Source organism: Ylistrum balloti, unplaced genomic scaffold, assembly GCF_031769215.1.
Source record: "Ylistrum balloti isolate Yb309-2 unplaced genomic scaffold, AGI_CSIRO_Ybal_v1 Utg369636, whole genome shotgun sequence".
Classification (NCBI taxonomy): domain Eukaryota; kingdom Metazoa; phylum Mollusca; class Bivalvia; order Pectinida; family Pectinidae; genus Ylistrum; species Ylistrum balloti.
The window spans coordinates 435,032-462,610 of record NW_026781899.1 but is presented as its reverse complement, the minus strand read 5'-3'; the positions used below and the strand labels follow the sequence as shown (position 1 = coordinate 462,610).

The 27,579-nt window shown below is 34.0% G+C and overlaps 1 protein-coding gene across 1 annotated transcript; it reads left to right on the top strand.

Moving 5' to 3' along the window:
- On the top strand, positions 1-27,183 carry LOC132552913 (ran-binding protein 9-like). The gene is made up of 12 exons (XM_060217116.1): positions 1-190; positions 1,318-1,429; positions 17,005-17,057; positions 18,228-18,395; positions 18,787-18,809; positions 19,213-19,314; positions 19,951-20,033; positions 20,659-20,771; positions 21,032-21,709; positions 23,442-23,593; positions 24,066-24,177; positions 24,488-27,183. Exons 1-12 carry the CDS (start codon positions 1-3, stop codon positions 24,616-24,618), a joined length of 1,917 nt encoding a protein of 638 aa, XP_060073099.1. The 3' UTR covers positions 24,619-27,183.
- The last annotated feature ends 396 nt before the right edge of the window (positions 27,184-27,579 follow it).

Here is a 27,579-nt window from a genome sequence, read left to right as displayed (position 1 = left end):
ATGGCAGCGACTTGTGGCTCCAGTTCGACTGAGTCGCTGAATTTAGGACCTCAAGATTCCACGGATCGCCTAAAATTGCTATACCCGGCGGTAAACGAAGAAGAATACCCTCTCCCTAGATCGTGGAGTCAGAAGGATCGATATAACTACATAGGGTTGTCACAAAACAACCTCCGAGTCCATTACAAAGGTAGATGTTTACTCTAAACATTGCGAAAGTTCTTGTGTATCAGCCTGGGTACTTTATTCCTGTAATCTTCTCATATCAGCTTGAAATAATTTTGTAACTTTTACTGAGTATTGAGGGAAAAACTTATATATTGTCATTGTTTTCCGTAAAGGTTCGTATTTTAAATCTCAACGTCTCTACGTGCTATTTTTTCCAAGCATAAGAGAAGTTGCGCCTTTGTTTTGGGTTTATTTTTAGAACATTTGACGTGACATACTTCGAGACCAGCACACGAACGAATCAGCTGATCCGATACACATTAAATAAAACGGAATCGCTGTAGCGGTCACTGTCCGTGGCCTGTGTCCATTTTAGGACTGACCCGAGTTTATTTGTTGAGAGTTACGATTTAAGGAGTGGGGTATTTTCTGAGTCATAAGTACAGAGGAAATTGCATTAGTGATTCAGTATGTAAAAATATGTGAATAATTGTATATGCATTTGTGTTCCCTAAAATATTTAGAAATCGCCTTGTTCATTTAACTTATCAATCTGCCTTGTGATATTGTTTGTTATCACAGATGTTCATCACTATTTCTAAGGAGGAACTTTTCTTTTTGTATTTACAAACTGCTTTCAGTAATGATCTCAATATGTTAGAGACCATGACCTATTTTGAGATTATCACTAAAAAACGCAACTCTATTTATTTAGTAATACATATTATGTATATGTATGTAATCAGATTACATGTGTATCAAAGCTCATAAAAATCATAAACCCTTAATATGAAGTGATGCTTAATTTAATTGGTTGTGATATAAACAAGTGCTGATTAAGATTTCATCATTTTAAGTAGTTTCAAAGTCTTTTGTTCTGAAATCTCAGAATTGGTACAGCTGTAATAATTTGGTATCTACATGATTGTAACAAAGCTAATCTATGAACTTCTTGGGGTAAAGATACTATTTAAGATAATTGAAAATTCAAAAATGTTAGTTTTTTTTATAAATAGTCGGCTGATTTTCCAAACAAAATAAGCCAAAGAGCTAGAACCTTGAGCTCATTCCAAACTGAAAAGAAAATAAGTGTGAATTTTAAATGTGTATTTAAATCTTTATAAAATTTCAATGCATGCTTTTGTGCAGGTATTGGAAAGACACACAAGGATGCTGCTAGTGTACGGGCAATTCACCCTATACCAGCCTCATGTGGAATATACTACTTTGAGGTGAAAATCATCAGTAAAGGAAGAGATGGGTAAGTTTTCAATCTTTTTCACCAGAGTAGCATATTACTTGTTATGTGTGTGTGAAAACATCTTTGTTTTTAAAGTGTATTAATTCGATGTCGGGTAAATTTTGATGTGTCCTATGTTGATTGTAAACGTCACTGAGCCGCGCGCAGTGGAATTAAATGTTTTTGTAATGGGTATTGGTATCTTTGTATCAAGTTTTAAGTAATAATTGACCACTAGTACTGCAGCAATGAAATAGGGATACACTGGGGTGTATGTTCTATGGACAACCGACTTCATTGCCGCTAACAGATATGGAACAGACAGGGATTCTTTTGATGAACTCTTTTGCTTAATGATTTTGATAATTGACATAATGCAGCTTCATACAGGATACAGATCTGATCTTTTCATGATGAATAACATCTAGATTGCAACAGATCATGAGCACTTGTGAACTATGGCAAAAATTGGATGGTCTAAACAGGCATTCCATAGAAAATGAGATTTTCTAAATCACACCAATTAGAAAAGGTTTAATAAGGTTGAATATAACATACAGGTTTTTTAAATTTTCACAATCTGTAATTTTTAGCTGAGTTTTGTGTGAAATTCTGTTAACAAGAAAGAATAGAATAAAATCTGGATGATAATGCCTCGAAATTTTATCTATTACTGTAGCTGCCAAATGTGTGAAGATAACTTATCCTTGGTCAGTTTCTGGGATAAATTGTCTTTAGATGATTGATAGTGTAAGGGATGCATTCAAGATTATGTGATTTTTTTTTATGACTAAAACAATTACACCAGCAAAGCATTGTTGATGATAATTAAGTCACTATACTTGTAGTAGATGTGTCGTTTTCATAAGAGGACAGTCACAATCAGTTATATATAATGGTTATAGATCGGTAACTCGTACCAAACTTTGATAAATCTATTACATGGTCACTCTCAAGACACACACATATATATATATATATACTCTTTTCATTTGTATTATTACAAAATTTGATCTTTGATTTTCACATCTTTTGTCAAACATTTGTTTGATAATTCTAGTGCCTTCATCTTTGTCAGACCTTACTTTCTGGCTTCATCCAGCAGCTATTTTACAATAAAGGTTGAATTTTTATTACCGTTGTCCTGGTGAATATTACACTTTGAGTAAATAGGACCAGATTTTGATGAATTTTGGTATGCAGCATTATATCAATAAGATCTGTAAAGAAGTTAATATTTGGACTAAGTCAGTTGTAATTTAAAGAGTTATGGCCCTTTTACCTTTGGACTTTGTGAACATAACAACTTGGGTAAATAAGAACAGATTATACTGAAAATTGATATGCAGCTGTTTATCGATAATAAAGATGGAGGATGAGTTGGACAATGAAATTGATTCAGTCACAATTTACAGAGTTATGCTTTTGCTTAAAATCTTGTTGAAATTCTCTTGATGTGCTGTTTATTATCAAGAAAATCCCATCTGCTTTAGGGACCTTCTGAAAATCCAGAAATTGTCCCATTACATTACTGACTCAGAATTTTCCTGAGGACTTGATAATGTTTAGTTTAAAATGACACATCATATACCTGTTAATTTGTTTGCACAAGCTAAGAAATCCTGATTTAATTTATGAAGTTTGTATGTATTGTGTAGTAATGAATATATACAGTGCTGTTGATGCCAGGATTTAGATGGTTTTATATATAGGTGAAATATCAACTGATCTGTCCACCTATGTCAGCGTGTGATAAACAAGGAATATTGTACAGCTATAGCCTTGTCTGTTTATCCTTCAGGATGTTCAATTAAAGTCCTAGTGGAATATGAAGATGATTTATCAGTTTTGATTTAAATCATGTACATTATACAATATCTGCAGGTAATTACTCCAGGTCCTTGTGTAGATAAATGCTATTTACGTAGCATACAGTTTCTACTGCTGCAGGGTTTGTTTGTTCAATTTTTTTTTTTTTTTCAGTTTGCCTTTTCACCTTTTTTTATGCAGGAAAATTAAACATTTTCAGTAGTAAACATCAAGTTTTTTTAAAATAATTCATACTAATAGATTAGATTAACATTGGAAATGGATCTCATGATATAATTATGTATAATCAGCCCCATAAAAATTGTCAGAAAATAACTCGTTGATAATGAAATTTTTCTGGAAGTGTTTCATTATACATAATTTGTCAAAATCTAGTGTAACAGTACACAACACAATTTCCTGTGGAAGTAAAAAAAAAAATAATTGCGGTTAAATCAGTGCTATGACTTTCCTAAATTTGATCGTAAAATTGTTCTATGTTAACATGATAGACTTACAAATTGCATAGGTGCCATTTTGTATGCATGTTTGTTTTTGTTCACTTCCTTGGATCTTGTCCAATATTTTAACATATACCTTTATATCTACAGATTAAACTCACCTACATGTACATATTATATTCAGTATGATATTTATTTTGACTCTCGATATACTTGATAAATATTTGTACAGTAACTAAGGTGAATAAATAATTTAATCGAGTCAGAGATATTTATACATAAATATCAATGGAGGCTACACTATATTTAGAGGTAGCTTAGACATTTGTTTTTAATTCTATCTAAGATCTGTATGTCGTGTCTCGGTGATATGTACTGGTTATGTAAGATTATCTACAGAAATTTATCAAATATCATATCAGGCTTGTTGTTCTCAGCCTCAGGGGTCAACAGGTGCAGTCCTGTTGTTACCATATCACATGATCAGGATCGTCCTAGATCTGATACTGGTCTAGCTACAGTGACTTTCTCCCAAGTTTTTGTAGTCAGTGCCAATATATATGTAGAGTGTGATGTGTATTACTACAATTGTACTATATAATGCGAGGGGTTGTGTGGCACTATGTATATGATAATATACAGCAGTATACATGAAAGACAAAACAGTGTAAGATTCATATTGATATAAGTGCTTGTACCTACTTCACCGACACTGGTGGAATTCATCATTTTAGAGGCACTGTATATATTTAGCAGGGAGGAATGTGCCTCTTTTTGAACGTGACATGATATGATTAATGAATTGTTAATTATCAACTATGGCATTTGATGCTTTATGGAATTTTGACAGCTGCAGAAACCCTTAAAGCAGTGTAAGATTATAACATGTTCAAAGTATTTGGATTTTAAAATATTCACAAACCTGTGTATAAAGTCCACACAGAGGAGCAGAGAAAAGTGACCTTTATAGACAGGTTATCTTATATAAGGGTTCTATTACAAGGAATTCTGTTGTATTTGGACCCAAATCCAATGAACATTATATACAGGTGGTCTTTCTAGACAGGTTCAATAGCTAATGCCACATTTGGACCTGATGCCAATGGCCTTTATAGACAGGTATATAGGTGACCTTTGTGGCAGGTTTGACTGTAAAGAGAATGTACATGGCAGGGCTATATATAGATTGTGTGGTTTCTGCCCCCTGAACAAATATCTCTGGTATATGTACAATATTGATTTCATTGTCGTTACATCGGCAGTAATGCTTATTGTTTTTTGGTAAAAAGAAAAGAAGTTAATTAAGTTATCTGATCAATTTCAGTATTTACTTTCTGTGAATGGAGGTTAAGCTAAACTTTGAATGTGATTGGTAAACTTTGTAGGAATAACAGATGATGAATGAATTTTCAGAGTTTTAGTAAAAATGGTTTTCTGCAAAGGGACATTTTTAGAATTCGTTTTTAACATGTCAATTATTGATTCTTGGAAAAGGAGATAGAAATGTGGGTTTTTTTTTTGTGTTTTTAGTTTTACACTATAAAGAAGACAGTATCAATTTCTGAAGTTTGGTCCTTTAAGCAAAAGATAGATTAGAATTAAGGCAGGAAGTTCAACCTTCTTTTTTTTTCATCTTATGTGAGTCACTGTTGTAATTTATGATCTGTATACTTACATACACAAAATATGTACGTTTCTCAAAACTTTCAGCAAAAATAGAACTTCCCTTTATTGTAGCATACTTGAACACTTCAGTGTATAACACTCAGACAGACAATGAGCGATTCTCCTCAAAACAACTGCGAGGACTTTGAAGATACTGACTCATAATCAAATCTGTCATTAAATATCAGTTGGTCCTTTGTTTTCAAGAGTTCTAATTATTTATCCCAGATTTAAAAAGTACAGTAGAAAATTTGAATATATGCAGATCTTGCTGCGTATGTTGTGTGTTATAAATATGTATATATAAGGCCTGGAGTTAGGTATCCTGTAGAGGCTTAGAAAATACTGAATTAAGATGTCGTAAACCTTAACGCAAAATCTATCTAAACTTATTTTAAATTTGGATTTGAATATAATATGATAACTCATTTCAGGTATGATGAATCATTGTGTGTATGTAAATGAGAATTGAACTTCTCAAGGCTGATGAATCTAACATGTACCATAGACATGTACATATATACACTGGAATTTGGGTCAATCAATAGTGCCCCATCATTTACTGTAGATGTTTACTTTTTTAGTGGTAATTTTATTTTAGTGCTTTTCACATTGAAAGTATGACCCATGCAATTACATATGGTTTATGGTTGTAGTAATTGCCATTCTGGATGTTTTTATGTACGGCAATTATTACTGGAAATTTACCATTGCGCTAATTTACCAAATAGTGATGATGTCGTTAAGTTAAGTACATCTACAGTACATAATGGAGAATCTTTGTGTATCCCTTTGTTTACTGTCAATGTGAAGTAGTTATAAGGAAGTCTATGAAGAGTGGGCGATTTTCTGCATTTCTCATTCAACCTTAGAAACAAGCTTAAGAGAATTGTTAGCCAGTCTAAAAAAAGTCTCAGGTTTATATAAATAGGAACAAGTGATTTCATTCTTCATAGTTCATATCTTTATGTGGAAAGTAACTTTTACCAACAGCAGAAGTGTAGAAGCGTACCATGTAACTTAAGGTCAAAGTGTGATGATTTAAATTTCTCCATTGTAAACTTTCCATTTCTTGAGAGTAACCATCTTACATCTTACCAACTGCTTCTAGTTCCACCTGGGAAGCATAGCTAATGACTACAATCACTTGCAAAATAACTTGATTTTTTTTTTTTTTTTTTTGTGGATTTGAAAAATGCATCTTCCTGGTATGACTCATAGTAGTTTTGAAGGAATGAGTATATTCAGTATCCTGTCTGTGTGCATTCATCTATCCTACATTGTTATATCTAGATATCTTTACTTCACACAGAAGATATATTCTGTAAGATATTACAATTTTTGTGGGACTCTATTTTCATGGATTTTCATAAAGTCCTATTGAAAAGATAAACATAACTCAATCTACTTATACTTATTACAACTATCCTTAGATACATAAATTGTAGATTTAGAGTACCCACAAAATCAATGAAAATTAAATCCCCACAACAATTAAGGGTTTTATTGTAAGCAGATTACTCAACTTCCTTTAAAAAAAAGTTATTTTGATAAAAAATTTTCCTTTGTTCAACAACTAAAAACAAATTTTCATCATATTTCCTTTTCCATACAATTTACAACTATGCAGACATACTTACCTGAGGTGTTTGAGATATTGAGATTTAATGATAGTTTGAAGTTGTCGAAGTCATCATAATGCAGACTGACTGTTATTATTTATTGCTCATGCAAATTTAATTAGATGATGATACAGGCCATGTCTGATCAGAAATTATCTTCAATTTGATTAATGATATTGATTAATGTGCCACTGAACGTCCTGAGAATATTTAATTTGATATATATCTTTACGCTGTGTACAAATGTACGAGTCTAAATCGGGACAGAATCACTGATGATATATCTGTACATTTCAGTGCTGATCGGCAGATTTATAGACTTTGTTAATGTTTCATGTCGTCATCAAAGGGAGGTTGTGTTAACGTAGCTACTTAACAAATTCTTCATCTAGGCTATTATAAAATTTGTCTGGGTCTTAATCATGACTTTTAATTTGTTAAACTCAAACAAACGCAAACATTTAAGTATACATGTACGTCTGCGGAAGGTTTTGTAGTTCGTAATAAATTTAGAACAGAAATGTATCTTTAAGCCTGCATGGCACGGATGGCCTTCACAGACAAAGATTGATCAGTATAAAATATACAATTTTTATCAAGGCTGTAACTTACAAAGCTCTGAAAATGTAAATCTTGATAAAACTGAACTGACAAGCCCCCATAAAGTTTCACAGTAAATACTGGTGTATATATTCCATTGTAATTAGCTATATATAGGTCACGGACCTCTTTTATCTCGATAAAAGACAAAACAGTTACATGTCTGAGAGCATTTTTGTCTAATCTGGGCTATTTTTCTTAATGAAACAAAGAAGCATGCTTGTGTTTTAGGCTGCAGTACATGTGCATCACACTACATTAACAGCTTTTATTTTTACTGTAGATATATTTAGCGATTTCATAACCGTTTCATGACCTTTACAAGTCTGATCTAGGCCAAGTATCAAGTATAAATCTGTGTGTAGCTGACAATGGGAGACATGTTTTTCCTCACAAAATCAATCTCTGTTTACATGTACTCAATGTATATGGTTCAGTATTTCAGCTCTATCAATATAAATTGTAAGGTATAAAAATGGTTCAACACTTCCAGCTATGAGAGTCCTAGTACACATTGTAAGACAACCTCTGGCTTACCACACTACCTGTAATCAGGTCTATAGGGCTCTACTGCCTGACCACTTCAGTAGAGGAAAAACAAATTACTATATATAGCATCTGATGTAAGCACAGTCTGTAACTGTACACCTGGATATAGCACTCACTTATGTTATATGATAAGACTGGAGATTCTCATCCCCGATAAAGCCTTGTTATTGTAACACTGTTTACAAAACTTCTATAAGCAATGTGGTGTGGCTATACTTCACAACATTTGTATCTTAAATATATTCACCATTACAGCTACTTGTTTTCTCATTGTCAAGTTTTCAAAGTCATAGGTCAATATTGATAACGATCATCGATTTTTATATGTGAAACTTGATGGGACAAAAATGGCGTCACATGCGAAGTGACGAAGTGATTACAAGTGATCATTTTGTTGAATAAGTGATGGTTCTCAGAAAAACACACAAATGTATTTATAAAAGTTTGAGTTAGATGGTAACATGTGCACAACTATCAAATAAGAAGAGATTTATTGAACATATCAATAACCACCATCTGGCATCATTAACTTAATGTACTTGATCCTGCAAAATTTATCAATTACAAGAGTCCTGGGACTCGCATCATATATGAAATAGAATAAAACTATACTGATTTAAGGGGCCCTTTTTTAATTTAAGGAGTCAAACTGAAGGTTTTTTTAGAGTCATAGAAAACCTTACAATAAGCCCATGACCAGGGGTCAGAATATTATTTCTTACTCATTGTCAGGGGGTGGGCTTATTACTGGATGTAACAATATAACATCATGTTATATTTTACTACATTGCAATATGTATGGATGAATGAATATAAGTGTCTTGAAGGTAAATAGAGTAGTAATGATAAAGCTGAATGTGGGATTTATATAACACAGAACACTGCTATTCTATGTTGAGTGTAACAGCCAGTATGTGTTAATCAGACAGTTACCATGTATATCCTGGAATCAGCCCAGGGAGCAACAATTTCTATACTAGTCAGGGATAGGATTTCTTACACAAAGTCAAGGATGGGATTTCTTACACAAAGTCAGGGATAGGATTTCTTACACAAAGTCAGGGATAGGATTTCTTACACAAAGTCAGGAGTGGGATTTCTTACACAAAGTCAGGGATAGGATTTCTTACACAAAGTCAAGGATGGAATTTCTTACACAAAGTCAGGGATAGGATTTCTTACACAAAGTAAGGAGTGGGATTTCTGACACAAAGTCAGGGATAGGATTTCTTACACAAAGTCAAGGATGGGATTTCTTACACAAAGTCAGGGATAGGATTTCTTACACAAAGTCAGGGATAGGATTTCTTACACAAAGTCAGGGATTGGATTTCTTACACAAAGTCAAGGATGGGATTTCTTACACAAAGTCAGGGATAGGATTTCTTACACAAAGTCAGGGATAGGATTTCTTACACAAAGTCAGGGATAGGATTTCTTACACAAAGTCAGGGATAGGATTTCTTACACAAAGTCAAGGATGGGATTTCTTACACAAAGTCAGGGATTGGATTTCTTACACAAAGTCAGGGATAGGATTTCTTACACAAAGTCAGGGATAGGATTTCTTACACAAAGTCAGGGATGGGATTTCTTACACAAAGTCAGGGATAGGATTTCTTACACAAAGTCAGGGATAGGATTTCTTACACAAAGTCAGGGATTGGATTTCTTACACAAAGTCAGGGATGGGATTTCTTACACAAAGTCAGGGATGGGATTTCTTACACAAAGTCAGGAGTGGGATTTCTTACACAAAAGTCAGTGGGATTTCTTAAAGTCAAAGTCATGGGATTTCTTACACAAAGTCAGGGATGGGATTTCTTACACAAAGTCAGGGATGGGATTTCTTACACAAAGTCAGGAGTGGGATTTCTTACACAAAGTCAGGAGTGGGATTTCTTACACAAAGTCAGGGATGGGATTTCTTACACAAAGTCAGGGATGGGATTTCTTACACAAAGTCAGGGATTGGATTTCTTACACAAAGTCAGGGATTGGATTTCTTACTCAAAGTCATGGCTTTACTTACACAAAGTCAGGGAAGTATTGGATTGAATTTACACAAAGTCACAAAGTGCAGGATTTCTTACAGTGGGATTTCTTACACAAAGTCAGGGATTGGATTTCTTACACAAAGTCAGGAGTGGGATTTCTTACTCAAAGTCAGGGATGGGATTTCTTACTCAAAGTCAGGGATGGGATTTCTTACACAAAGTCAGGGATGGGATTTCTTACACAAAGTCAGGGATTGGATTTCTTACACAAAGTCAGGGAGTTTTTCTCCACAATGGTTTTCTTACTTCACAAAGTCAGGGATTATTTCAACACAAAGTCAGGATTTTTACACAAAGTCAGGGATAGGATTTCTTACACAAAGTGGATTTCTTACACAAAGATTCAGGTCAGATTTCTTACTTCAGTCAGTGGGATTTCTTACACAAAGTCAGGGATTGGATTTCTTACTCAAAGTCAGGGATGGGATTTCTTACTCAAAGTCAGGGATGGGATTTCTTACACAAAGTAAGGGATGGGATTTCTTACATAAATTCAGGAGAGGGATTTCTTACACAGATTTAAGAGTGGGATTTCTTACACAAAGTCAGGAGTGGGATTTCTTACTCAAAGTCAGGAGTGGGATTTCTTACACAAAGTCAGGGATGAGATTTCTTACACAAAGTCAGGAGTGGGATTTCTTACACAAAGTCAGATGAGTGGAGTAGGTTTCTTACAAACAAAGTCAGATTTCTTAACAAAGTCAGGAGTTTAACACAAAGGGATGAGATTTCTTAGTCAGGAGTGGGATTTCTTACCCAAACATAATGTCAGGGTTTAACTTTCTCACACAAAGTCATGATTAGGCTTCCTCTTAAATGTCAAAGGAGGACTTTCAATGAAATAGCATTGGTTTATAATTTTACTGAACAAGGATAGATAAAGATTAGTTTTATAATAGACATTTATGGGCCTATTGTCAGAGAGATAGGACATGTGCTTTACCTATTTATGATTATATACTCATGCCAATTATTGTGACACTTGAATTTAATAAAGTTGAGCAGACTCAAGATTTTAACACGAAACAGCAGGTGCACGTGGCTGCAAGGAAGAAGGGTGACCTGGCATTGTCATAACAGAAATTGTCAATCCGATTCTCAGCAAGAATCTACATTAAACAGATGTTGTAGCATATTGTAATGTGAATTAGTGAACAAGCAGTTTATTGTTCTGTATTAACTAGCAGTTTATGTACTTTACAAAAAACAGGTGTCAGATTTTGAAGCTAAATATTAAAACCGTGAATTTGATTCATGTACCATAAAGATGTGTTAGTGTTTAACTTATCACGCTTAATCGACTAAAGATCGGCTTACAGCAATGCTTTCTGTACAGAGATATTGTGAGGAGGGATGCAAACAGCTGTCAAATAGTACAGACACATTCACTGATAAATGGAGTTTATGTTATACAAGTTTATCATAATAATTGTGAATATGTGATATCATTTATCAAGCTTGTTCGCTGATTTTCAGGTATCAGGCCTGTTTTTCTCCACAATTTTATTAAATAGAAATAGTGAAAAGGGCAAATTTTGATTTCATCAATCAGCAGGTCCTATAATGATTCTAACCTGAGAATGGTTAGAGGGAATATTACCCTGATTCAGTAGGAAGTTCAAGGTCAAGGACACAGAGATGATTACATAAATGTCAAAACATGTAAGTTTAAAGAATTTAATGTCAAGGTCAGAGGTAAAAATAAAAACACATGTACACTTAATTTTGAGATCACATATGTAAAAGTACATGTGGAAAATAGATGACAATGTTAAACAAAACAGAGGCTAGATGACAAGGTTTAACAAAACAGGCTAGATGACAAGGTTTAAAAACAGGCTAGATGACAAGGTTTAACAAAATAGGAGCTAGATGACAAGGTTTAACAAAACAGAGGCTAGATGACAAGGTTTAACAAAATAGAAGCTAGATGACAAGGTTAAACAAAATAGGAGCTAGATGACAAGGTTTAACAAAACAGAGGCTAGATGACAAGGTTTAACAAAACAGGCTAGATGACAAGGTTTAACTAAACAGAGGCTAGATGACAAGGTTAAACAAAATAGAAGCTAGATGACAAGGTTTAACAAAACAGAAGCTAGATGACAAGGTTTAACAAAACAGAAGCTAGATGACAAGGTTTAACAAAACAGAAGCTAGATGACAAGGTTTAACAAAACAGAAGCTAGATGACAAGGAAGCTAGATGACAAAAAAAACAGAAGCTAGATGACAAGGTTTAACAAAACAGAAGCTAGATGACAAGGTTTAACAAAACAGGCTAGATGACAAGGTTTAAAAAACAGAAGCTAGATGACAAGGTTTAACAAAACAGAAGCTAGATGACAAGGTTAAACAAAACAGAGGCTAGATGACAAGGTTTAACAAAACAGAGGATAGATGACAAGGTTAAACAAAACAGAGGCTAGATGACCAGGTTTAAAAACAGGCTAGATGACCAGGTTTAACAAAACAGAGGCTAGATGACAAGGTTTAACAAAACAGAGGATAGATGACAAGGTTTAACAAAATAGAAGCTAGATGACAAGGTTTAACAAAACAGGCTAGATGACAAGGTTTAACAAAACAGAGGCTAGATGACAAGGTTTAACAAAACAGGCTAGATGACAAGGTTTAACAAAACAGAAGCTAAATGTCAAGGTTTAACAAAATAGAAGCTAGATGACAAGGTTTAACAAAACAGGCTAGATGACAAGGTTTAAAAAACAGAAGCTAGATGACAAGGTTTAACAAAACAGGCTAGATGACAAGGTTTAAAAAACAGAAGCTAGATGACAAGGTTTAAAAAACAGAGGCTAGATGACAAGGTTTAACAAAACAGAGGCTAGATGACAAGGTTTAAAAACAGGCTAGATGACAAGGTTAAACAAAACAGGCTAGATGACAAGGTTTAACAAAACAGAGGCTAGATGACAAGGTTTAACAAAACAGAAGCTAGATGACAAGGTTTAACAAAACAGAAGCTAGATGACAAGGTTTAACAAAACAGAAGCTAGATGACAAGGTTCAACAAAACAGGCTAGATGACAAGGTTTAACAAAACAGAAGCTAGATGACAAGGTTTAACAAAACAGAAGCTAGATGACAAGGTTTAACAAAACAGGCTAGATGACAAGGTTTAACAAAACAGAAGCTAGATGACAAGGTTTAACAAAACAGGCTAGATGACAAGGTTTAACAAAACAGGCTAGATGACAAGGTTTAAAAAACAGAAGCTAGATGACAAGGTTTAACAAAACAGAAGCTAGATGACAAGGTTTAACAAAACAGAAGCTAGATGACAAGGTTTAACAAAACAGGCTAGATGACAAGGTTTAACAAAACAGGCTAGATGACAAGGTTTAACAAAATAGAAGCTAGATGACAAGGTTTAACAAAATGGAAGTTAGATGACAAGGTTAAACAAAACAGAGGCTAGATGACAAGGTTTAACAAAACAGGCTAGATGACAAGGTTTAACAAAATAGAAGCTAGATGACAAGGTTTAACAAAATAGAAGCTAGGTGACAAGGTTTAACAAAACAGAGGCTAGATGACAAGGTTTAACAAAACAGGCTAGATGACAAGGTTTAACAAAACAGGCTAGATGACAAGGTTTAACAAAACAGAGGCTAGATGACAAGGTTTAACAAAACAGGCTAGATGACAAGGTTTAACAAAACAGAGGCCAAATGACAATGTTTAACAAAATAGAGGCTAGATGACAAGGTTTAACAAAATAGAAGCTGGCAAAATTGCATGATAAAAGGAGAGGAAGGACCTAAGAATGATAGTGTACATAACGTGTGTACCAGATATGTTATGAAAGGAGCTTGACATAGGAGTAAGGTTACACTCAATTGGGATGTTTAAGATGACTCATTATACTGCAGTGTGCACGTCCATACTGTCACCAGGAGGTAACACATTGAATTGCTTTGGTATACACGGCTAGGTACATTGCACAGAAGTGTAATTACCCAGGACACTTAATAACATAATCAAGTTATGGTAAACATATATATACACACCATAGTTACACCAGCACTACAACAGGGAAATCAAAACATACCAGTCACAGTATATATATTGTATGGTTACGCTATCAGCATTACGAAGCAGGTAAAATTTATGTATCACTTTGTTAACAGTACATTTCGTGTAGAGTTACCGCATTTATCACACAGTAGACCCATCTCTGATGATAAGCCCACCTATATGTAGTGTTGTTCTGTAGCACATTCAAGAAATATCATCTCAATATCCTGTGATAAGCACACCTCCTGACTTTGAGTCAGAGATAAACGATTGGCTACATGGGGTCATGTGATAAGCTCATTCTATGACTTTGAGTCAATAGGTAATGTGTTGGCCCCCAAAGTCCTGTAATAAGCCCAGCCCGTGGCTTTGAATCAGATGTACTAGATTGTCCACCTCTGGTCCTATAATAAGCCCACATTGTAACTTTGATTCAGAGGTAATAAGTTGGCCCATGAGGTCTTGTTATAGGCCCAGCCCCCGACTTTATATCATAGATAATGCGTTGGTACCCTGGGCTTATTACAGGAAATTTACGGTATTACATGGCACACCACTAACTATAATTTATTCATTTTGTAATTAGAAAGCAATATTTAGCACAACTATAAACAAAACTCCAAGATATGTGATAACTTGTACAAGGTCTGATTGGCTATTTTATACTGCAGTGTGACCATGATATTCCTTTCATTGTTAGAAATGATTCTCATTGATGATCCTATATTTTGTGAATATAAGATGTTTTGTACATCTGTATATATAGCTAGTTACACCTACACCTGTGTCAACAACATTGAAACAGACAGGGGTAATATATATACATATGTATAAAGCTTTGGTTTTCCACGTTTGTCAGGCAGTGTTGACTGGCACGGACGATGTTGATTAATGAGTGTTGGCCAGGGATTTGGACCCTTTTTATTTGGATATCAAGCAAATACAAACAAGGTTGTAGGAAAATGCTCTCACAAGATAATGTATGTAGCAAATTTCATGCTGGTTTTAGCTAAGTCATTTAATTGTTGTAATGTATTATCTAATTATAGATATCAATAAAAAAGGTTTCAAAATGAATATCACAACATCACAATGTCAAAACAGCAACTACACTAACAAGGCCAGAATTCATTTATCACAAGATATAACCATATACTTTGTAAACTTACCTGGTCGGTTTCATGTTTATCAACTCTACATGTATATAAACATAACCATTGTTGATATTTGGAGTTGTACTATAATTGGAATGGACGGGTCAATAATTGTGATGAAAAAGCAAAAGTGCTTATCATTTGCACATCGAGTATTGATCAGTTATCTATTGTTTGTTTCAATACCAGAGTAACCTAGCTGTAGAACCTTGAAACAACAGCAGAAGGAAACAAAAAAATGTAATGATTTTGGTTTGTTTGTTGGGTTTTATCGTCCCCAGTCAGGGTCGTATTTAGGCACAGTCTTCTTGTAGTACCTGGTGACTACCTTACTGAACATTATATGGGAGGCTAGTTGCTAGTCAATCAAAACTATAGGAGTAAAGTGTCTAGCTAAGGACACATACAAACATATCAGCACAGACTCATCTGTTTCTCGGTTTACTGAGAAACACAAACTCCCACAGGTAGGGAGTGTTGAACCATGTGTCTCTATCTCCACCTTACATATCAATCCAGAATGTGTGGTTCTTACATTACTAACTCTAAAAAAAAAATTGGTCACGTGTCAAAATTGCTTTTCATGTCAGGAAGTGTCCCTCATGATCCACATGTGAAGGTTATATATAGCCTTGTTGATATTTATATATAGCGTTGTTGATATTTACTTGAACTGTTTACTGAACTGCTGTTTTCATAAACATGTATGTTGACTTTTTGTGTGTGTTTATTTTTGTGAATAATGAATCTATATCATACCACATAGTTTTTTTTTCTTTTTGCTCCGAGTTGTTTATGACCACAAGGAGATCAGGATCCCCTACAAATTCTAAAATTGACCGATTCATGGTGGTTTTATTGACCGGGGCATTCTGGCAATGGTTTATATATCTCATGAAAAGTATTCCTGATCTATATAGTGTATACATATTACTAATGTCTAGACTCTGTACACTGTAATAGTGGTAAGTCATAAACAACAGCTATTACAACAGGTACCTATTGTATTGGTATGTCTTAAAGTCGGTGATCCAGGGGGCTAAGGCATACCTAACAGCTGTAGAGATATATATAGGCCTACAAGAACTGCACATGTAGAGATGCAGCAATGTTTTATTATGATGGCAAGGGTTGCTAGGTATTTTCGGGTTGTTATTTAAGACGATTGATGTACTTTTATGTATCTTTCTCTACTTGTTACGTAAAGTTGTCTTAATTACGCTGATGAAGTAAATATTTCAGTTATTTCAAATACTGCACAAGTTGCATTTGTTTAGTACAATATGAATAATCAAATCTTTGATTGGTGTTTGCTTTGATATAAAGCCAGTGTTTGTATACAGCTGCTAGTTATGTTTCCAAATGAAGTGTTATTGGTTGAAATTCAATCGATCTGTAGGAAAATACTCCAATTAATTTAGTCTGTTTGTGAAACCGAAAGTGAACTCAATATTCAGTCATTGGAAAGTGGGAAGCAAACATCAATGTGTGATGTCAAAATATTTCTGACTAGCACAAGTGTTTGTGTAATGTGTGTTGATGTAGCTCTATGTAAAAAGTGTGTTGATATAGCTCTGTAGAAAGTATCAGCTGGGTCAAATGAAAAAATTTTAAGTGTATCCAAACATTTTATGTTTTTCAGGTACATGGGGATAGGGCTTGCTGCTCAAGGAGTTAACATGAACCGACTTCCAGGTAATACTTCGTCTGATCGTGGCGATCATTAAGTTACGCTGGTACATTAATCTTATGTTTTAAAAAAAAAAGCATTCCCTATATACTATATACGTGTACATCAGTGTGACCAGGAAGCTGCAAATCTTGTTCTCATTTACCTGGTACCTGATTTGACTGGCGATGAACATCTTGGAAATTTTATTGATTTGGCTCTCTTGGTGTTGATCCCTTGCCATTCTCACCGGGAATGTCTCTCGGAATTAATTTCTGTATCCCAGAGATTCATTCATCGCTAACAGTGATTCAGATTACATGCTTATTTACTGATGTTTAGAGTTTCTGTCACTCAAAATTCTGTGTACTACGTTGGTACATACAAGAGATGTTAATTATTGATAAGAACACAAATCACAGTATGTTTATTTTTATGCCCCGACTGCCTTTTCATGATCTGGCATCAAAATGTCGTTTCTGTTCACTTCCTGTTCAACAGGTAAGATAAAACTGTAGTTTAATTTGATAGGTAGTTAAATGATAATATGCAGGTTAGTTTCTGATTTGGTTAGAGTAAATCTAATATGCTCCCTGAAAATTTTAGGGAGATCATATAGTTGCTGCCGTGTCTGTCTGTCTGCTTGTCTGTCCGTCTTTCCATCCATCCTTTTGTGACATAACTTTGCCCACAGTTAAGTAAGGGTCAGAAAACTTGGTTTATATATTGCACATACCAAAGGGAAGTTTTATTTCAGGCATCACAAGTACACCTCTAAACCAAGTGAATAATACTTTATAGTTCTAAGCTTATCCTTGGTTACTGGCAGACATACTTATGTAACTCCAACACATGTGTTAACATAAGCTTCAAAGTAAAAGATTGTGGTGCTCAACGGTTTCTTCACTGTTTTGGAGGATAAATTGAAATGGCAAAACATAAGACATCTTGAAAACAGAAGAGAAAAAGGAAACATATTCACTTCAAGATTTCAAGGTTCTGTGAAAAATAGATCTTTTGCATCAAACTTTCAGTAACAAGACAAAAAATTGAACCATTGTAAAAAGGAACAGGTTCAAACCCAAGCAAAGCTGTTTTGAAAACTTATTTTAAACTGCATCTCATTTAAATTAATGTTGGCCATGGATTTGTACTTGCAATATTCTGTTGACCATAACTTTAAACTATTTTTTAAGGCTGGGACAAGAATTCGTATGGTTACCATGGCGATGACGGCCATTCTTTCTGTTCCTCTGGAACTGGTCAGCCCTATGGACCAACCTTCACGACAGGCGATGTGATTGGGTGCTGTGTGAACCTCATAGACAACAGCTGCTTCTACACAAAGAACGGAGTTCATCTAGGTGAGTTGTGACTCTACAGGTAAATGTAATGGATAGACCTGTAGCCATTTTGATTTTTTAGGATTGTGGTGCATTTAAGTCCTGCAGGGAATATACATATCTAGCTTTGTGTAGTCTTAATGGTAGTGAAATTCCCTTTTAATTACAAATTCACAGTATTCAGTGGTCCTGCTGGGCATATTTGGGTGTCCAAATAAATTACATCTTTATGTGGCTGTGTTTTTATTTTAAAGATTGAATCTTAAATTGCTGTTATTTTGTTTGATCCGATATTTTCAGTATGGATAATGGCAAATCTATATAGATATCGCAGTATAATACAAAGAGAACCATATATTCTGCATACACACAAAAGCATAAAGCTATATTAACATGACTTGTTTGTTTGTAGGTATTGCATTCACAGATCTACCCGTAAGTATTACAGTCCTAGGCATTTAAACTGCATGAGAGCACATGAATTGTTTCTCATTACATAGTCTTTGTATAGTTTTCTATAGTATTATGAAGTGATGAAAATTAAGTGGTGTCATGTGTTGATCAGATTAGGGCTGGAGGTGTCCAGTTCTTGTGTACGTACTTATAATGTTGATTTGTCAAGGAACAATTTTGATCAAATTAAATTAGCTTATTAATCAGGCAACAATTTTCTATAAGCCAATGCTAGGTTATTGATGTGACCACACACGTCATTGACCTGTAATAAGCCCGCCCATGACAAATGTAACCTGTTGGCCCTGTGGGCTTTTTTCAGACAAGAATTGTAACTTCCACTGTAATTTATTAATTTTTTTTTTTGTGAATTTGTTTGTTCCAGCAAAATCTATACCCTACTGTAGGGCTACAGAGTCCCGGGGAGGTGGTGGAGGCTAACTTTGGTCAGGCCCCCTTTGCCTATGACATTGAAGACTATATGAGGGTATGTGATGTAGATTTGATGAACAGCAACCCGATACCTTGGGTTCCCTCTCCTTGTGTACCATTAAGCAACAATCTATTTATCTTACCTCAGATTTTATGTATGTTTTTACTTATCTAATAATTGTCACTACCCTTTTAGCACAAGTGTAAGATTCATTTCATCATACAACCTACACTTCTGAAAAATTATTCATCCTAAAAGACTGACTTATTTCGACATGAACAGTATGTTTTGCACTACTGCAGTCAGATATTGTCAAAAAATCACAATTGTGTTAGTACATGTGTCTTTCCATATTTATGACATGGTCATATGACAGAACACAACAAGCCATTTACAAGATTAAAAGTAAAAATTTATTTTTGTCAATCTTGTATAATTTTCTTTAAAGTTTAAAAACAGTAAAATCTTCTACAGTACTGTATAATATATACACAGTTTAGTAAATATGTATTGTATACTATATAATAGCTATATTTTGCTTCAGTTATGACAAAAAGCTGGCAAATTTCTCGTGCCACTATTACATACTGTGCATATGTCTGGCACTGCTATTCCTTAATGTGCAAATCTCAGGTGCCACTATTTCCTACTGGTATGGACTTTAAAGTTTTTAATATCATGCTTCAACAGGAGTGGCACATGAAGACAAGACTTACTATAGAACGGTTTCCGGTGAACGACAAACGTGGAGAGTGGCAAACAGCTTTACAGAGGTATATGATAGCTTTTAACATCAAACCAAAAAAGTTTTTTGAAATAAAATTTGTTTTTGATCTTCCCTTAAAAAACAGCTAGGTATGAATTTCTGATTTTAATGAAGAAGGGCTATCACAGAAATTCATGTAATTTTAAAAGGTGCTTGTAAATCTAAGTTCTGTCAAGGCCTACTCTGTATGTGTCTGAAGTCAGATGGCTTTAATTTGGTTGCAAGACAGCATTAAGATATACTTTCACTACTAAACAAAACAAAAGTTTTTGTTTTTTATCTGAAGAAGAAGTCTTTGAATAAATTTATTTGGCAAAATTAAGATAAGCTGTGAAATTGCAGAAGGAACTTGACATTTTCTGGAGATAATTTCACAACCTGACACAAATTTTCACAACCAGACACAAATTCTTATGTCCTTCTCAGATGGTGCTATTCTGTAAATATGGAGATTGTGATGTTTCCAAGGTCAGGTCATACTATATATAAGGATATACATGTAATGTTGTGGTATAGAGATATACTGGTTTGTACAGGGTGAAGCTGTTGCAATTTCAAATCGTTCAGGATTGCAATTTTTACCTAGAAAACAGTATTATATATATTATCTATATGTGGGTATTGATTTACAGAATCGTGTCAACCTACTTAGTACATCATGGCTATTGTGCCACTGCAGAAGCCTTTGCCAAATCCACGGGACAATCGTTCGATGAAGAGCTCGCCTCCATGAAAAACAGACAAAGTAGGTGAAATATTCATTGATTACCGTGTTCGTTTTTCTGATACAACATGTCCTTGAATTTTGTGAAGAAATTCGTCTTGCTTTGCATGTTTAAGTTTGAGTATGGTTTAGTTAATGGCAAAACTTTCATCATGTTGATTTGAATTGTGATTTTATTTTTATTTTAGATAAAACTTAATTGGAAGCATTGTTAATTAATCAATTTAAGGATTTCAAATGAACATCTTGATAAATTTTTTTACAATTTTGTTTGATTTTAGGAATACAGAAGTTAGTTCTCTATGGAAGGATGGGAGAAGCCATTGAAAATACCACACAACTGTATCCAGGTCTTTTAGAACGCAACTTAAATCTATTGTTTATGTTGAAGTGTAGACAATTTATAGAGATGGTGAATGGAACAGACAGTGAAGTGCGCGGTAATGCAATACGCAGCCCAAAGTCTCGTCATGGAAGTGGCAGCAACAGGTCAAGTCCGAGCCTCAGTCCTGTCCACCACACAAACTCACATTCACAACGGAACACACCAGTGGGGTCAAGGGGCAGCAGTCCCAACCGACCTATAGGTGTCAAAGGTCATAGTTCAGTGTCAGGGTCAGCAAGTGCAGGTCAGAACAACTCTCAGACCCACCCCACCATAACGTCACAGCAACCCACACAAGCACAGACAATGAACAGCACCAACAGTGATCTCAAAACTATATCTGAGGAAGAAATGAATGCTGCAAATATTGCAATAAACGGCAATTCTAACTCACGATTGATTGATGATAGTGACGATGTCGAGATGATCGACGGACTTGTGAATGATTACCACGATTTGAATAACAAAGTGGTTACAAACGGAACAGTGGAGAGTAACGGCAATACCAATGGACTTTACCTTAATGGTAACAGTGAGAGTACAGATCACGAGCACTGTAGGACAGAAGATATGGGTTAGTGTTATTTTTCTCTCTTCCATCGCGTAAACACATGCAATCCTACCATAACACCAAGTGTTTACTTACTAAATGTATCATAAAGTAACCATAAATTTCCTGAAATATTAATCCAGCTACGAGTCAACCATTGACCTTAGCCTCTGAATTAAGGTGTCAGTTGTTACTAACCAGGTAAGAGGTAAATGAATGCGGTCTTTATTCTGTAAATGTTGGACATTTTGGATTACACCTGGCTAATGGTTTTTATTTTAATGATAATTATTTTGTGAAAGTCTGCAGCATGATATATTTCTTATTAAACCTGCGATGCATTGATACCAATACATAGTAATCTTTTAAACAGATACCTCCTTGAGTGATCATACCAGTTTACACTATGCCGGATTTTATATTCAATATATGTGAAAATTTATGAAAAATATTTTTAAATGTTGATGTTACTTTCGTCAGGGACAAAAAATTTCACATTTTGTTTACAGACTCTTTTAGTAGGCCAATTTTGCAGGTTTTCAGGTATCTTTTCATGTTCATAGTTAAAGTTTCACCTCCAAAATCATTGCAACATTTAGCATTTCAATATTCAGAATATATGGATATCACCTTTTTCCTGAAAGTACATGTTTTAAGCAAATGATAAAATGTAAATACATTTTACTTTTAAGTAAAGGCTGTGTTTGTGTATCAAAGGTTTTATCTTTCATGAACTTTTCTGGGAATACTATTGCGATTTAAGACATTGTCAATTTTGATGTCATTTTCTAGAAATAGACTTGCGCAGTTTTTAAGTTAAGAACAATCTTTGATAATTTTGGAATCCTGAAAATAGAGAGTTTTCTGTAATAGCACAAACACCTATTGTTGAGAAGATTTCCACAAGTTTATCAACATTCCCCTATATCCTCTAAAGAAAGATGGATACAGACAGTAGAGGGATAGCTGTATATATTATTACACTGGCTGAAGTAATTTTTGGTTTTAAAAAAGACTATTGTCTTCCCAAAGTTGTATGGAATTTTTTAATGGACAAATTAACATTCCAGGTATTTGGGGATGTTAAAAAATATTGGTTGTAATATATTTGTATTTATTTGTAATCACTATTGGTATTGCTACTGCAGGTGACTTTTCCTCATTCAAGGAATTCTATATATATGTATACCAAAATTGAATTTAGGTCACACTTACTTATAAGCGTTAATATTTTGATGTCATTATATATATTTTGATCGTTAAGAAACAAGTACAGGTATTTACAGATCTTGAAGCTACTCATTGTCCACCTATGTAAATCCACAATGAACTGTAAAATTATAAATTTTTGTGGATGATTTATTTATCAGGGATAATCAATTCAATTCTTAATCAAATTCTTCAGCAAACTGTTGGAATTAAAGAAGATTCATTGAGCTATATTTAGTGATGAAATCATGTGTCAAGGAAGTAGATTTTTTTTCTTTTTGAAAAACTACAGAAATTCAGTCTCACAGAAATGTTTGATTTGACAGTATATGCACTTGAAGAAACTAAATTGAAACCAATTTGACTGATTAGGTTTGAAATTGTTTAAATCACATTTATTTGAATAGTACATATTTTTGTTTTATTAGTTCCAAGATTTCTGGATTAATGTATCAAATCTTTTTATTAGAGTTACATCCCTTGGTATGTGATGTTAGGCGAAGGTTGACTGATGTACTGAGTAATTGAGAGTGTTGTTCCTCCCCAGACATAGACGGTCCGTCAGGCAAGAGACAGCTGTGCGGGGGTAGTCAGGTAGCTGTAGAAAAAATGTTGCAATTCGGCAAAGAACTACAGGCCATGAGTCAGCAACTTAAACGACAGTACGGCAAAAATGAAGGAAACAAAAAAGCATTACAGGTATCTTATATCAATACAACTCGTACATTTTATTGATCATCTACACGTGGTAATTGTCAAAATGGAGGCTTCTATGAAGGATTTCTGAAATTGACTTTACCATCATCAGATGGTGAACAGTTGCTCATCGTCAGAGGGCCATCTCTCCTCTGTCTTTCCTTCCTCTCTCCCTTCTTCTACAATTCTTGTCATTGCTATTTCTTTAAGAATTTTTCTCAAATTGTCATGTCGTCTACACACCAGAACATCTGAAGAAGTCAAACAAGAAATTTATCACTAGCTGTTTTGTTGTATAACACATATCAATACATTGTGATTAAAAAATACATGTAAGAAAATTCAAATGAACAGGGTATAATGAAATTTGTTATTTAGAGGAGGTTGTTATTTGAATATTAAGTGTGTCAGTTTATTTTGAGTTGTTGTCTCCAGTGATTTTCACAAGGTAAGACAATTTTACTTGATTTTTCAGGACGCCTTCAGCCTATTAGCCTATTCAGACCCATGGAATAGTCCCATGGGATACCAGCTGGATCCGGTGCAGAGGGAAGCAGTTTGTGCTGCCCTGAACAGTGCTATATTAGGTACCTGTACAAGTAAATTATTAATGGATGCTTATTGTTGTGGAGGGATTCAAATGTTTTTTCACAATAAAATTTTCCCAGTCCTTGGTTAATACTGACATACCTTAGAGAATTATGGTTTTAAGTATTTGATCATGTGATTGAAATTTAGCCAATCATAAAACGACATCCTTCTTTTAGAAATAAATTATTTAAGTTTTCAAACTCTATATGCTATTGTGAATGTAAGTACATTGAAGTTCAATGCATGTCTGTTTAATCTTTGAACAAGAGGATATTGTCTATATGTTTGTTTTATTTCATTTTCCAGAATCCAATGGCCTTCCTAAGCAGCCACCTCTTGAACTTGTGATAGCCCAGTCCACAGAATGTATGAAATTGATGTCAAAATCTGGTATTGGGTCCTCAGCATTTGCTAGCCTGAAAGACTACCTTCACTGACCTTCAGTGCCTCATTTATCTAGTTGACCTTTGAACTTTCATCATAAATTTGTCCATGGACCAAATCAGTGATTAGAAAAGCTCCGTTTATATATGCTAAATTTTTCTGGAGGAATGACAGTTGTATCATCCGGTAGTTTTTATATCAAAATACTTTTAGAAGACGCATTTGGTTGTCAAGGTAACTTGTGGTCGTTTCCTTAAGGGAGCCAGTTCCTGGTGTTATTGACTGAATATAAGAATTGGATAAAATGATATTTAAATGTATTTGCCTATAAGTGATGTCTGTTAGTTGTGTCTGCAAGGCTGTTTGTAATCAGCCCTATTTACGGTGATAAACACAACATTGGCTGTGAGGTTTTTTTTTTTATATATGAAAAGGTAGTATTCGAATCCAGTATATCTGTAAAACAAGTATACATAAATTGTGAACAAAAAGTATAAATACATGGTATTGTGTGGTGAAGTACAAACATCATTGCAATGTTGAAAATATTGTATGTTTGGATAACTTAGTCTTTTTCAAAACAAAAATCTGTATTCAGTCTTGAGACCTTGTACTGTTATGTGTTAATACAACAGCTTCAGTTTTGTACTGTAAATGATGTCAGGTTAATACATATCTCAATGTAAACATTTTCGTTCATTTGTCACAAAACCCTTAATTGTTGCATGGTCCTACATCCGGAATAGTCATAATGTAAATCTTTTTCTACACTTTATGGTGTAAAAAACAGGTCTTTACAATCATTTATGTTGAAAAGTTATAAAAACCCTATGCTATTAAGAACTATGATCTTTGAAATAATCATAGATTATATGCCCTTGAGGTCTAAATAATTTTTGTTTTATCGAAACTTTTGTTTATAAGTTACGAAACCCTATGTTATTATTATAAACGATGATATTTGAAATCATTATAGATTGTACACACTAGTGTAAACAGTTTTGTTGTTTATGGAAGTTTTCCTTCTAAAGTTATAAAACCCACTTCTGAATGGCTGTTCACTTGGCTGAATGTGACAGTTATTGAATTAACACCCTGTGGTGTACACATATCCTGTCTTTAGGAAAAACCTCCCAATTATAAGTTGCCAAACTTGGTGTATTCCCTTTTTGTAGAATTACAGATATGGTGTCTGTAGATTTCAGTGTGAATGACGATTGTATTGAATCACCGCTGCTGTGGACATTGTAACAGGTCCTATTGTCATTAGGAAGATTTGTTCAAGATGTAGACTCCATTTGGAGAAAATGTGGTTTGGATTTTCAGGAGGATGGCATTTATGGTTTATTCAAACTTTCTCCATCATTGAGATGAGAATGACGCTATTATTGAATGGACAACCCAAGGAGCTCTGAGAAAGTTTATACATAAAGGCAGATAAGTCATTTTGTGTTTACACCAGAAAAACTGGACTAAGTAGAACTTCGTGGTTAGAAAGTTTGTGGGATGATTTAAATCGGGTGTTTTAAACTTGAGTTTCAGCAGCAGTAAGACATGTCGTAGTACATTTTCTGTGAGAGGAGGGGGCATGGGTTTCTGTTGAGAGAAGGCGGCAGGGAGATCGGGTTGAACCCGGAAGGGCAATAACATTTCAGAGATAAGAGCAATGTCAGAGATTTTTATATGCAAAACCATGGTGTATTAAGGTCATGTTTTCAATGTATATAGGAACTATGTAAGAGTTTTTGTGAAGTATATCTGTAAAAAAATATTGTATGATATTTGCCCATCTATCTGATCCCACACATGGAGTCTACAGCTTCTTAAACACCAAAGTGAATCCATGATTACTATATGTAAAATTCAAACTAGATCTATTGAAAACAAAGTAGAAATTTTAAAACACACAAAAAAAATTCAAAGTGAAAATTTTTAAAAAAATTACAGAAAAAGTATTGAGGTATGAATTTTAAAATGAAATATTGAAAAGAAAATTCAAAGTAAAACACAGGGTAAAATATCTGTATAGCATTCCAGTTTGGCACATTATGCAAATTTTATTTTCACCCATTTTAAAATCATTAATGTATTGCAGGTAAGGTATAGAAAAACTGTCTTGCAGTTTCTGCTCATGAGGTAAATTTGGACGTCCTTTTTTTTTTTTTTTTAAGAAATAATATTGTATTTTCACGGTAAATAGTTGTTTTAAATTATATTTCTTGCTCAAATTATCATTGATATTGGAGTTAGTTTTTGTCCGATCTCTTACAGCTCTATAAACAAACTGGTGACTGAAACAAACAAGAGTTTTTCCAAAGTGTGTAAATCCATTTGTTGAGTGTGATAATTGTAATATAAGAATCTATGTACATGTAATGAAACTGTGTCAGGATTTTTTTTTTTATTTATTTACCATTACAAAAAAATGTTTTTAGTGTAAAGTTCATTCATGTATGTAGTGTATTCTTTAACTTGTTAAATGATCTATAAATATTATGATGTATATTATGATTATGCACATGTGCAAAAATGGAAGATTGTGTAAATTGTTGAATACTTGGATCGGTGGTGAATTTATTTAAATAAAGATAATTATTGAGTGAACAGTTGAAAATAAAAGACATGGATTTTATCTATGTGACTTGCATTTTTCATTGCAAATTTGATGAATTGATCTTTCTTCACTATGGATATGTACAAAGGTTGCTAGATCTGAAGAAATTGGTAACACTCACCTGAAGATTTCAAAAATTTAAGATTTGTCAAAAATCACTTACAAAACTTTTAAAATCTTGCCCCATAGGTTGTAGGTATTTCAATCAACATTACACAGAAGTGTTTGATTTTTTTTCACACTTTTATATTGTTAAACATTGCATGATTTTAGGTCACCTGAGAGAAATTTAGGGTTGACAAATTGTGATCCCCTTTTATTCAATGTTGTGCATTGTAAACTATTAACATTTTCAAATTCTGGAAAACTCCTGAACCGATTTTAATGAAATTTTCCAAAA

Bases quoted from the DNA above. Each gene is read 5' to 3' on its own strand.
- LOC132552913 (XM_060217116.1), top strand. From the start codon at position 1: ATGGCAGCGACTTGTGGCTCCAGTTCGACTGAGTCGCTGAATTTAGGA. The intron at 20,772-21,031 runs GTAGGTGAAATA...GTTTGATTTTAG, and splicing joins CTCCATGAAAAACAGACAAA to GAATACAGAAGTTAGTTCTC. The intron at 21,710-23,441 runs GTTAGTGTTATT...GTTCCTCCCCAG, and splicing joins CTGTAGGACAGAAGATATGG to ACATAGACGGTCCGTCAGGC.